At 35.0% G+C, this 13,832-nt stretch overlaps 2 protein-coding genes across 4 annotated transcripts in view; one reads left to right on the plus strand and one right to left on the minus strand.

Moving 5' to 3' along the window:
- Window positions 1-663: 663 nt before the first annotated feature.
- Window positions 664-8,532, minus strand: LOC127517111 (uncharacterized protein C9orf43 homolog). 2 transcript variants are annotated; one of them, XR_007931187.1, is made up of 8 exons: window positions 8,111-8,532; window positions 6,437-6,567; window positions 6,149-6,284; window positions 6,001-6,068; window positions 5,798-5,910; window positions 3,691-3,766; window positions 3,157-3,310; window positions 664-870 (listed from the first exon to the last, which is right to left on the minus strand). XR_007931187.1 is itself a non-coding variant. In XM_051902309.1 (8 exons), exons 1-8 carry the CDS (start codon window positions 8,113-8,115, stop codon window positions 743-745), a joined length of 816 nt encoding a protein of 271 aa, XP_051758269.1. In that variant the 5' UTR covers window positions 8,116-8,464; the 3' UTR covers window positions 664-742. The 2 variants fall into 2 exon arrangements, 1 of the variants encoding a protein (XP_051758269.1); XM_051902309.1 differs by having other exon boundaries at window positions 6,001-6,073; window positions 8,111-8,464.
- Window positions 8,533-8,627: 95 nt separating this feature from the next.
- Window positions 8,628-13,832, plus strand: part of fkbp15b (FKBP prolyl isomerase family member 15b) — a 32,776-nt gene continuing 27,571 nt past the window's right edge. For both annotated transcript variants that reach the window (XM_051902288.1, XM_051902289.1), the window contains exons 1-2: window positions 8,628-8,861; window positions 12,037-12,143. In XM_051902288.1, coding sequence (XP_051758248.1) covers window positions 8,812-8,861; window positions 12,037-12,143 — 157 coding nt within the window. In that variant the 5' untranslated portion in view covers window positions 8,628-8,811. The remainder of the gene's footprint in view (window positions 8,862-12,036; window positions 12,144-13,832) is intronic.

Here is a 13,832-nt window from a genome sequence, read left to right on the forward strand (position 1 = left end):
TAGTAAATATTTAGTTGTTCTTGCTGCACAAACCAGCAAGAATTCTGTGTTTGTCCAATAGGAGAGAGCGCGGCAACAACACTGGTAAGATCATTTAGTGTCACTACTTTTAATGAAGATGATTGTGCTTTGAGCGTCTGCGACTTACTTTCAGTGTCATTTGCGTCGGCTTGCTGAAGAGATCCTCAGCTGCTCATCTGCGGTGATGTGTGTTGCAGTAGTGCTGTCATGTCTGGCTAAAATGTCAATATAGCCAATAACACACTCTCACACTTTTATTTTTTTAACATTTTGGGAGGAGCAAAATTTACATATGTGGTTTCAACAACCAGATGCATTTACACTTGTCCAGTTTCGTTTGGAATGCTTCTCGTACCACCTCATGAAGTGGATTTAAATCTCGAAAGCGTTTTGGAGGGCATTTATGGTCTTTTCACAATCAGTTATATATCTGATCAGAGAAAATGCATGAAGTGACCAGGTGTAAAAGAGCCCTAAATTTAATTTAGTCACTTCAAGTTCAGTTCAGTTCAGTTCGGATTTGAATCGCCCTGATTTGGCCTGTCACCTGCTGTTTATAATCATTCACAAATAAAGTTAGTTTTAAAACATGAATAGCCTTTCAAGACAAAATTGCACTCAATCACTGGACACAACTAACTCTTATGGAACAGATTTTACACATTTTTACTGTTAAAAACTTTTGTCATCTAAGTGTGGCTTCAGTATGTAAAGGTCTGTTTCAGTTGCCTCTCCAGCACCTCACTGATCCTAAACTCAGGCTTAAGGCTGGACTGAGACCACTACTATGGGTTGGGTGTGGTGTGGTTAGGCTTGGCAGTTTTTGGTCCAGTGATCCACACCCACTATCTGTGGATAGATGAGTGGGAGAGACAGAGAGAAAAGGAAAGAAAACAGACATATTATGAAATCCGGTAAAATTGGAATTTTGTGACATAAAAGAGCACATTGAGAAATTGAACATTATAATGCTGCTCTAGATGATTTTGTGAAAAAAGTCAACCAATTTGCCCAGCTTCACCCTATCTATGTGTGAAGCATCTGGTGCAAGCAGAGCAAATACCGAATCCTCTGGGATCAAAGCGGAATTAGATTTTTTTAAAGGTGTGTTCACACTTGGCAGGTTTGGTTCAATTAAAATGAACTCTGGTGCGATTGCTCCATTAGTGCGGTTCATTTGATTAAGTGTGAACGCTGCCATCCAAACCCTGGTGTGCGCCAAAAAAGCAGACCGTGACCTTTGAAAAGTTTGACCTCAATCCGCTTCCAAACGAACTCTGGTGCAGTTCGACTGCAATATGAACGCAACACGGACCGAACACATCTAAACGAACCAAAAACGGGACACGATGTCACAAGATGTGACCCTAAAAAGCAATGATAGGTATGCTCAAGCATACCTTGTTTTTCTCATCATTGGCGTCTGGACCGCGTCTTCTTGCAGCAGATCTGTTTATGTGGAATTCCTGCTGTTTTGACTCCTTTTTTTTTTTTTTTTTACCGTTTGACTACACATTTGATAAGCTCTTTGTGAGCTCTCAGCTGGTGAAAAGACATCATATGTACGCACACACAATGAGCGCATTTAATTCTTCCGATTTAATTTACAATATCCCATTAATAATTCACTGGAATGCACGAAGAATCTCTCGTTTTTCTTCTCAAATCCTCACGTCTCTTTCCAGGTTTGTTTTCACATTTACTATATTATTTATTATCTGTCAAAATGACGGAAATCACTGTGAAATAGTATCACGCAATGCTGAAGTTAATGAACATTTTTGATTAAGGCAACATATGTTACATAATACAGATATATATCACTATAGTTATATTTAACCCCTTCATTATTGCTATGGAAAGAATCACGCTTTTGGGGTTTTCATGGTCTGTTGAAAGTACCTTGTTGATGCTTTTACACTTTTAAATGTCCTTTTAATGTTCGATGGTTGAAGGGTGAGTAGAATAATGTCATCTCATTGTACCCATTCTAAAAAAAAATTTTTTATTGCGTTCATAGAGCGAGCCTTAATGGTTAAAGTGTCATGGGGCGCAGGAATAAGGTGGATACTTCATAAAAGCCATTTTTTGTTTTGTTTTGTATCTTAAAAGGAACACTCCACTTTTTTTGAAAATAGGCTCATTTTCCAACTCCCCTAGAGTTAAACAGTTGAGTTTTACCGTTTTCAAATCCATTAAGATGATCTCCTTGTCTGGCGGTACCACTTTTAGCATAGCTTAGCATAGTTCATTGAATCAGATTAGACCGTTAGCATCTCGCTCAAAAATGACAAAAGAGTTTCGATATTTTTCCTATTTAAAACTTGACTCTTCTGTAGTTACATTGTGTACTAAGACCGACGGAAAATTAAAAGTTGCGATTTTCTAGGCCGATTATGGCTAGGAACTCATTCAACTCATTCAACTCTCATTCTGGCATAATAATCAAGGAACTTTGCTGCCGTACCATGGCTGCAGCAGGCGCAATGATATTGTGTAGCGTCTCTCACAAATGTCTCCATGGTTGCAAGGCACGCTGCCTGTGCAAGCAGGGGGTCACAGGCGCTGCGTAATATCATCTTAGTACACGATGTAACTACAGAAGAGTCAAGTTTTAAATAGGAAAAATATCAAAACTCTTTGGTCATTTTTGAGCGAGATGCTAACGGTCTAATCAGATTCAATGAACTATGCTAAGCTATGCTAAAATTGGTACTGCCAGACCCGGAGATCGGCTGAATGGATTCAAAAACGGTAAAACTCAACTGTTTAACTCTAGGGGAGTTGGAAAATGAGCCTATTTTCAAAAAAAGTGGAGTGTTCCTTTAAAGTTCAGTGTTAAAAATGACAGTGTGAACATTAAGTGAACCAGGACTAAATGTACCATTTTCTTTTTTAGTTTGGACCAAAAGAACCAAGAGAACCAATCTACAAGTGTGAACACTCAACACACCCTAAATAATAGTCATTTTATAATATGCTGTGGCCGTTTATATATAAATACAGACTAAACACAAAGTGCTGTTGTGCTCTGGAGGCCTTGGTTGTGCTCTAATATTCCATTTAAACTACAAAACTGACAATTATTTTATTTAATATGGGTCAGTTAGGCAAAGGGCAGCTGTATCTGCTCACCTTTGAAGGGAATGCTGCGGGAGAGGTGATGTGGGGTGGGTTTGGGGATGGGGTTAAAGCCAATGCCTACCCACCGTGGAGTGCCAGCGCCCTCTAGTGTAGAGTTGCCTCTCTGCTCCCTCCTTTTACCAACATACCTCTTCCGCAGGTTAGCCTGAATATTAACAACAAACAAAAACAACAGAATTATACTGGACAAATGGAAGGATAAGAGTGCCACATAAAATGAAAGGCATAATAAATTATTATTTATTTTAAAGTAAAAACATAAATAAATCATTTATTTAAAAACATACTTTAATAATCATACAGACAACTTTATGTATTTATTATTAAACAGTTGAATATATCAAATATGTATTAATACTAATAAAACATATTTTAAATCTTTTTATTTTTGAAAATTATTTTAGTAAATATATTAAATGCATTTACCAGTTCCTTTTCTTTTTCTATAATCTCTGAAAAAGTGCTCTGTGTGGATGCCTTCATATTATTATGGCAGTATAACTATCACCTTGTCTAGTTACTCACCGCTTTGGATGACTTGGACATTTGGCAAGATGGAAGGCAGATTAACTCTTTTATAGCGATGTTTGGAGATTTAGACCTATCAGGTGAAAAGCAGATGCCAAACATCAGTTAAATATGAATAAAGATCATTGCAAATATAAAAAATTACACGGTACATGCGACTATTAAAAACGCAATAAATGCTCATAAATACTCAAAGATGTGGTTTAAAAGTTCAATAATGTGCAATACTAGTTATATGATTTATATAACCAGTCTGTATACTCTCAGAAAAAAGTTCTGTTTAGAACTCTAGGGTTCCTGACTCAGCTTTAAAGAACCCTTTAATGCCAAAAAGGTTCTATATGGGCCATTCTACAGAATTGGTGCAAACTGCTGTCCCACAACCAAAAAACACATTTAAAAAGCATTTAAGTATTAAGATGTTACAGTAACTAAGATCCTTCTATAATCTACTGAATCCCACAATAATATTTAAAATGTCAGTAAGCTTAATATATATAAAATCATCGTTTATTGGGTATTTCCAATTGTGAGGTGGCTGTCCCGAACCCTAATCCCTAAATTTCAACTTGTGAAAATGATATTGAAATAATTTTTTAATTTTTTTCCATTTTTTTTTTTAAAAAGTGAAGTTAAAATATATTTTATATTTTATTTTTAAATCATGAAATGATTTTTCTTTATGTAAAAAAATGTGTCCCGCATTTTCACATCACTACCGAAACAGTGTATGTTTTAGTCCATTGGCTGAGACTGATTTTAACACACTTCTACATTTTTGATCAGGAAATATTCCTGTGTCCCTCCCTCTCATAGCCTCTCTTTCATAGTAGATAGGTACCATCATTTTGTGTTAAATGTGTTCAAAAGTCTGAAAATCTGTGTGTAACTTTAAGGAACCTCACCACCAATCACCTTTTTTCTGCAATTAAGCAGTATTTTTTGGGTGTTATTCTATAAAATGTAGTTTTTATGTGTGTACAACTGTTCAGAACTGTGCTAGCTAACCATGTGCTGATTAGCATCTCTGAGCTAGGCTCAAAAGTATCGAAAATTGACACTACCGAAACAGTCACGACTGAAACATGTCATTATTGTTTTGGTAGTGACAAAAGGGAACACAATCATTTATTTGGGGGAAATAAAAACATTTTTTAGTACAGTTATGCAAATCATTAGTAATTTAATGTTTTAGTAGTTTTAGTATGAGTTGAAATTCAGTAATGTGATGTGGTCACTACCAACACATTACTGTCACTACCAACACATTACTGTCACTACCGAATCATGGGATGTTTTGTTAAAAATAAAGTATATTGAATTATCAGCTAAGATGTTATTATAGTGTTTGGTTCAATGTATATTCAAACTAATGAATCCTTCACTTTGAAATGATAAACTTTGACTTTTACAAAGAAAGATTGGATTCAAAATACAACAAATCTCATAAATTACACTTGAAATATTGTTAAAATTGTAATTGTTATTGATGTACCTGTGAAAACTTTTTTTAAAAAATAGCAAAATATATATTTCCAAGGCAGATGTAAACAAAATCTTAATAGGTCAATGTAACTCTTCTTATTAAATTATTTATCATTGTGTTTCGGTAGTGACAAATTTGGGGAGAGGAAAAATATTCCAAAACTTTCTGAAAATACAATATGAGAATTAACTGCACAATTACTAGAAATGTGTACTTGGATATTATACAATTTGCATACATACAAAATTTGTGGAAAAAGACATTTTTTTCAAGACGCTTTCAACTCTGACTTTGAACCAATTCTGTAGAATGGCCCATATAAGAAGAAATGTCTTAAATGATTGTATAATACTTTCATGTTTAACGGGTTATTTTTTTATTTTTTCTAATGATAAAGAATGCTTTCAAGCTGTTTAATTCATAAAATGTAATTAAAATGAATTAAAACAAAATTAATAATATAAAACTAAATCCATAAATGGATCCCATGATGGCCTAAGAAGGTTCTATATATGAAGCGCCTGACAGAACCCTTAAGATTCCATATAGAACCTTTTCCTCTCAGAGTGATGCAATGGGAAGCAATTATTGATATAATTATTGTGAGGTCAGGCCTACTTGTTTTGGTGGAGCCACTGAGGCTTGTGGTGTGGGTTGGGAATCCATGTGACCACTGGACACTGTGGCAACTCAGAGCAGCCCAAGAAAGGACTGATGTGAACTGTATTTAACTGCAAAAACAAGTCATCATTTAATACTCATCAAAAACGGCACAGATTTGGAAATGTATATTTTGGAAGTCAAGTGTAACCTCCACATACCTTTATTTTGTTTTGTGTATCGGTGGGCGTGCTGGAAATAGCCAGCGTGGATTCTGGGAAGGAAAGATCTGCCCTGCCAGAAAATAACCAGAGATGGAGTAATAATAGTTTTGATGACTTCACTAATGCCATGATGTATTAGACTCACCTCTTAATCTTTCCAGTGTCTTTTGTCTGTCTGGTGAGATCATTCAAAGAAGCATCTGTGTCAGCACTTTCTTTAATCGGTCTCCTCCGTCCAGCCCATTCAGAGACATTGACAATACTCAGAGATGGAAAAAGCTCTGTTGGTATTACAAGAAAGCATAATAACATTATGGCATATACAGGCAAAATTATAATGAACAGGGAGCTTGGATGTAGGTGACACAAGGACATTATGCCGGTATCCAGCAGAAGATGCGCAGAAGTGATCAGAAACGCTAGGCAAACGCACGTTCTTTGAGAGAGCATCTCTTCACGCGTGCTGGAGTGAGGCGTGTGATTCCTCTGATTCCTCTGTGCTCAGTGTCCCAGCAGCACGGGTGCGAACACAGCACCCTAAAACAGTGAGCTCCATCCAGATCACTGGAAGATGAGGGAAAACAGATGAGCTTTCAAAGAAGTACTGTGCAAAAGTCTTAGGCCAATGTTTTAATGACCATCCATATTTATTTTTCGGTCTCTTTATTAAGATACAAACAGAAAAGTAAAAAATGGCTTCTTTAAGCAAAAATCAGTATTTCGTGTGACCTCCTGGACTTCTTCCAGTTTCTCAAAGAAGAAAATCTGAGAAACTTCTCATCAAATGTTGAAAATTTTCTTGGCCTTCCAGTCCTTTTACGTCCCATTTAGGTTTAAGAGAGCCGATTCCTGTACGGGGAGGTCAATAAATACTTGCCACTTTAGCATATAAAAGCTATTTTTTTCTGCTTTTTTCTTCTTTTTTTCTGTTTTTTAATACTGCATACAAATTTCCTGTATTTTCTGGTTATATTCTAATAAAGAGACTGAGAAATAATTATATATGGTCATTATATTATTATTATTAAAACAACTTTTGCACACTGTACATCGAACCTCATCAGATCTGTGAGTGAAAATGTCCTTTTTAAGCTAAGATTATATTTTATATAATATTCTATTATATTCTATATTTCTAGATGAGTTTTAGTCTATAAATATGACATATTACATTTTATATAATATTAAATATTTCTATATGAGTTTTCAAAGTACAACGACCCTGATCAGATTTGTGAGTGAAAAGATGTCTTTTTTAGCCTATGAATTGTATATATTATATAATATTATATATTTCTAGATGAGTTTTAGTCTATAAATATGAAATATTATATTTTGCATAATATTATATAAATATTTCTTTATGAGTTTTCAAAGTACATCAAACCTGATCAGATTTGTGAGTGAAAAGATGTCTTTTTTTAGCCTATGAATATTATATTTTATATTATATTCTAGAATATTATATATTTCTAGATGAGTTTTAGTCTATAAATATGAAATATTATATTTTATATAATAATTATATAAATATTTATTTGAATATGTCTGAGTAAACCAAACCTGATCAGATTTGTAAGTGAAAAGACGTCTTATAGGCCTATGAATAATATATTTTATAAAGTATTATATAATATTAAATGTTTCTAGATGAGTTTTAGTCTATAAATATTGCATTTTTATAATATATTTAATATATATTATATTTATATATTATGTAATATTAAATATTTCTATATGAGTTTTCAAAGAAGTACATCAAACCTGATCAGATTTGTGAGTGAAAAGATGTCTTATTTAGCCTATATTAAATATTTCTAGCCAATAAAATATTATTAGTAGGCCTAAGATGCGTTCACAATGACTCCACATGCTTTTATTAATTCAATGACTGAATAAAATGACAATATGACGATTATTAAACAAAACGACAATCTCTCAACTCTCTATTATTGTGGTATTCATTTGTTTTCTATTTAAAAGGATTCGTGAAGCGAAAAGCTGAATCGAATTGAATTCGTTCTAAAACGCAGTGCAGTTATTTGCTCCAATTCAAAGCAGTTTAATCGCACTACACACAAACATAAATACTCTTTTAAACACTTACCTCATTTGTTAAAAACAAATATCACAGTACATACTCGCGGTCGTTAGCTTGTGTAAAGTTTGGTTGCTTAGCAGCAGCAGAAGTTCACTGGGCTTCTTTCACTTTCCACGCGCTAATACAAATCGGATGGTAGGTAATGTTTAATTCGTTTAATTATTTAAATCTACTGTGGTATTTGATATGAAAAACGAACTTAATACAAAATTATAAAACAAAGCTGTAATACAAATAAAGTATATTCGTTCAATAAAGATTATGACGTAAGCAAATTTCAGCAACTCGAGTTTTACATAGTTTTACACTTGATACTATAGTAAAACATGGTACATTTTCTAATGAAAATATAAATAATAATACAAAAATATAATAACATAAAGGATAATTAAAGTACCATTATAAAAATGACATAAATATCATATAATCATAAATTATAAACATATTATATATTATTATATTATTATAAATTATAATATTATTTGGATTTTTTTAATTATCTTATTTTCTCGCGCTAGTTTGAGTGAGTGGAAGCATGGAAGTGCTAAGTGACGTAGAGCGCGTGTGATCATGTGGCGGGTCAGCTGACACCAGCAGAACCAGGAAGCGACTTGGAAAGAATTATTATATGTTAATATTTACTCGCCGCATGCAGGCGATCATCACTTCATATCTGTAATATAAGTGTGTGAAGATCAGTCAGAGGGATGTTTGCAACAGACGACGAGGACGGAGACTTTCTGTCTCCCGCTGGAGGGTGAGTTCCTGACGGACAAAGACACAATCATGCGGGCTAAATTCATCAGGAAAATGTCATTCACCTTCACCTTACTTATATAAATAAAGTTTAGTTCGATGTACAGCACTGTAATGCGATTATGGTGCAAGATAAACCGAAAGTGAAGTGTCACTCATTGGCTGTTAATATAGCAGATATATTGCAGCTTTCCTATGGCAGACAGATCAACTTGGAGAAACTTTTGTGGCGACAAAAGTACATTAACAGAGAAGTGAACCGTTTGTTGTGTTAAAAACAAAGAATTTTTTCAACATTCATCACTTGTTGTTCTGGCATGACTTCCTTGATCACATGATGTCTGATCTTTAGCAGTCATGCTGAAGGTAACTCTGTTGGGTGTTTCCTTCATCAGTTTCACTAAAATCAGTTCGGCCAATAAAGTAATACAGCTTATATTCTAAACTAACAACTCCCAAATCTCACTGCCCTCTCAACAGGACCACTAGTGGCCCCAAAAACATCAGAACACTAAAAACGTATTAATGTTTCAGTGTGATTGCATTGTACAACAAAATATCAAAACAAGTGGCATCTGTAAACAAATCTTGCTAGTTTTCTATGAACTAACTTCGGTTTATGTAATGCTAGACATTCAGACATTTTTTTAGTGTTGCTTAAAGCAGGGTTTTCAAGGCTTTAGATGTATATAATGTAAATATAATGATTCTCATGTTATCTTAAAATTTAAAGGAACCTATATAATGTCTTGTATAAAGACCCAGATTATACTGTGAATATGTCAAAATATTTTTCTAATAAGTTACATTATTACATTTTTTTCCTACTCATTATAGTACTTAATTGTTCGATGTATTATTTATTTAATCATTTATTTAGTTAATTTAATACGTTTGTATAGTTTATATTTTTACTTATTTATTTTAGTCTTTTTTAAGTATTTATCTAATTATACTTTATATATATATATACACACACACACACACACATTTCCCCGCAGCACTCTTTTGTGACCCCTTTTTAGTTTGAATCCTGTTTTAATAAATTTTTGGGCCACTGCATTTCTTCCCTCAGTCCACGTTGGGGTACAAAATCTTATTTTACAATATGAGAAATTTTATTTCACGATAACAATATATATCAATGATATATCGTGATATAGCTATTTTTGTTATTAAAATAAAAACAAAGGAGCAAATTACAAACAATAGGACAAATGCATTATAACAAACATATAAATTAGACAAATTAAGTTTTTTGGAACAATATGTTTATTTAACATGTAGTTAGAAATAGTACAGAAATTGAATTATAAAAATAAAGTACTGCATAGTCTTCACTGTATGAATTAAACAAATTTATTCTTATTAAAGGGGACCTATAATGCCCCTTTCACAAGATGTAATATAAGTCTCTGGTGTCTCCAGAATGTGTCTGTAAAGTTTCAGCTCAAAATACCCCACAGATCATTTATTGTAGCTGGTCAAATTTGCCCCTATTTGGGTGTGAGCAAAAACACGCCGTTTTTGTGTGTGTCCCTTTAAATGCAAATGAGCTGCTGCTCCCGCCCCCTTTCCAGAAGAGGGCGGAGCTTTAACAGCTCGCGCTTCGGTTGCTCAACAACAACAAAGCTGGAGAATCTCACACAGCCAAAATGAGGATTGTCAGTAACGGTGTTCAGCCTTACATTGCTCAAACCGGAGTCGACACTGATGGAGAGACTCAGGAAGAAGTTACAACTTTTAGACGTTTCTGAATGGTTAGTGGATAAATTTATGTAGTTGCTGTGGAGTTGATTCAACTCATGGACTAGCATGTGCCGTCATGTTAATCTTTTGTGCAAATCCAGTGTTGAATTGACCCTCGTTTGTGAAGCAGTCCGGCGTAAAATGACGGCATGACAACAACACTCTACTACAACAACTCTTCCTCTTCTCTAAAGCAGCCCAACATGGCCCCGCCCCCTTTGTTGTGTGTTCTCGGGGGCGGGGTTTATGTAAATTTTAGGGTTTGTGATGTCACCAACCCAGGAAGAAGCTCGTTGTAGTCCCTACCAGCCGTTTGTTGTAGTCCTTAAAAAGCGATTTCTGTAAAAGTAAATATCTTCCTTTGCATTGAATTTTGAGCGTCGTAACTTTGCAGATGTTGTTTATGCTCAAACAGCAACATTACACACTAACTAAAGTTAAAAAAGTGAAATCATAATCAACCACCCCTTTAATGTAATATTTAATGCACTTCATGCTGTTGATAACAAAGATTGGAATATATTTACTTATTCCTTGTGTTTTTATATCAATATGGTATAAGATTATCCTGTTCAGTTCAATGTGATAAACGAGTTAGGTCAAAAGTAATCTAAAAGTAATCAAAAAGTAGTCCGATTATATTACCTAAAATGTGTAATGTAATGGATTACGTTACTAACTACAATTTTGGACTACAATTTGTAAGTAATCTACCCAGCACTGTATATATTTACATACCGTGATATACACGATGCAGCAAAATCTCTAACAGCAGACGTTCGGTACGATATATCGTCATACCGCCCGGCCCTAGCGTGCATGTGTGTTAACAGGAATACAAAGCTGTTAGGAAGGATTGTGGAGAGGTGGAGAGTCAGCGTGTTAATGCCTCTCACATGCTGGTAGTTAGACGTCCCGGATCAGAGCAGGGCCACAGTCTGGGAACGGGGTGCCCACAGTCACGAGGAGCTCCTGTGTGTTTGTTGACACTGCTAAAGAGTTCTGATATTACACAGAGTTGGAAAAGCTCACATGCACATGTGGAGAAATTTGCTGGTTATCATTCCATAGCTTTTAGCTTTGCTGACCTGAGGCAACAGGTCAAAATGGCCTAGCTGAGCATGGCAGGACAGCAGGACAATGACTACAAGTGGAGAGAGATCCGTGGGTCAGTGGCGTATGTGTTTATTACCGTATGTAGTTTATTGACGATATTACAGAGGTTGTACTTTTTTTCTGGTTTCATTTATGTCATTGCAGGTGTTCATTGATGTTTTTCTGTTTAAAGTTTAATCAAAAACTCATTCAAAGTCAAAATTAGGTCAGCTTTAATTTGAGAACTGAGCATCGCTCAGAGACTCATGTGATCTCGCACAAGTGGAGAAGTGTAATGGTGGATTAACTTGCTGCTTTTTTTGTGATTTCAGAGCAAAGTTAGCCTCTCTCTTTGGACTGGATCAAGCAGCAAGCAAGGGGAATGAGTCTTTTCAGTACACGGCACCCAAACAGCCCCGCAAGAGCGCTGCCAACTCAGGTAAGACTAGAGGAACCTCTGCAAGTGGACACCACCACCACTTCAACATGCTCAAATCATGAGAAATCAAATGTTCCTCTTTTATTTTTATTTTTACTTCCTTTTTTTGGGGGGAGGTAAAATAACTTAAAGAACCATGAAAATGACCTGCAACTGTCAGAACTTAAGATTTCCACCCTTGTCCTAGTAAAAGGTTTCAAAACTCAAAGTACTGCAACTTTCAGATTTCAGACAGGTGAATGCATCAAAACATAACCATCCCTGTTTACATGTCAGGATGTCTTATAGAGTGCATCGGTGCCCGCCCACTGTTTTAATTGCCTTTGTTCTGGAAGTATTTTTCTCGTAAGGATTTTTAAAAAGTCTTTGTTTAAAGTGTAAAGTGTGTTTTGGCTTTTTTCAACACACTTTGTATTGTTATAATGTCGGTAGTATATGCAAATGAGCAATTTTCTTTCTCCATGTTACCTGGACTGAGAAATTCCTGTTTATCAGCAAATGTCCGCCACATGATGCAAAATGTGACATTCAGCGGACTTTGACAGCTTCATGGCTTTCGTGAAAACTACAGATTATACTTGGGCATCTTTGTATCCCCGCCCACGGACAGTCAGATCAACAGAGGGTTATTAACAGAACAGTTAAAGTTATTGTAAGGGTAGGTTTATCACTGAAAATTGTATCATACTATGTCTGCGTTTTGCTTCAGACGGAACTTACAGAACAGCAGTTTATTTCAGTTTTTCCCCTCCGTTTGGCCTAAAACACTGTTCATGGTCATCCAGTTTTAAATGATGACTACAAATACAGAGGTGTTTCAGATTTTCCATCACGGCGTCAAAGAATATACGCTGACAAGAAGCGAAACTCAATAGAATGTTCCGTTGCAACACCGGCGCCCAGCAGCAGCCCTGCGTTTCCGCCATTTTGGGGTGAAAGCGAGTCGGCAGCCCACTAGTTTCTATGGCAATATCAGCTGCTTTGTTAAAAAAAAAAAAACGTACATTAAAGCTAAAATCCAACCTGAATGATGACAACACAGAATAAAATACTATCGCTAGTGATCATCAAATCCTTTTAACGGTTTATTTTACAGACTTTGTGTTTAAGTCTTCCACTTTTTTCACAAAAACCTTTGCTCTCTAGAAACCCAGTCAGTTTGGGTTAAAATTCTTTGAAGTTCAAGTATTAGCATTATAAACACTGTATTAATATCAACATATGAAATTAAATTAAGGACATGCATCAGAAAAATTGGGAATGTTGGACAATAAATAAATAACAGAATATAACAGCTTGACAGTAAACTGTTTTTGCAGTGTTGTCTTATATTAATGTCCCTTAAAGCAAGACTATGTAAACAAAAAAACACAGCCACTGTGTACAAAAGTGGCAATTATGGGATAATTATGCGGATGCACCGCAATGCATCATGTTCTATAAGATCATTATGTTTGTAGCGTGATCCAGGGGATTAAAACGTATTTCAGACCTAGTGGAGTAATTTACTATTACTATATTAGGCTAACTACATATGTGCAATGGTTGGATTCCACAACTGATAACATAAAACATATATAGGCTAAGACAATACAACATTTACTGTAGGTGTCATAAAATTTACTGAATTTGAGAAATTTTCTATTGCGTTTCTGATTTGGCTGTGAGATTTGCAGATTTTGGGTACGT

The sequence above is a fragment of the Ctenopharyngodon idella genome, chromosome 8 (genome assembly GCF_019924925.1).
Source record: "Ctenopharyngodon idella isolate HZGC_01 chromosome 8, HZGC01, whole genome shotgun sequence".
Lineage (NCBI taxonomy): Eukaryota > Metazoa > Chordata > Actinopteri > Cypriniformes > Xenocyprididae > Ctenopharyngodon > Ctenopharyngodon idella.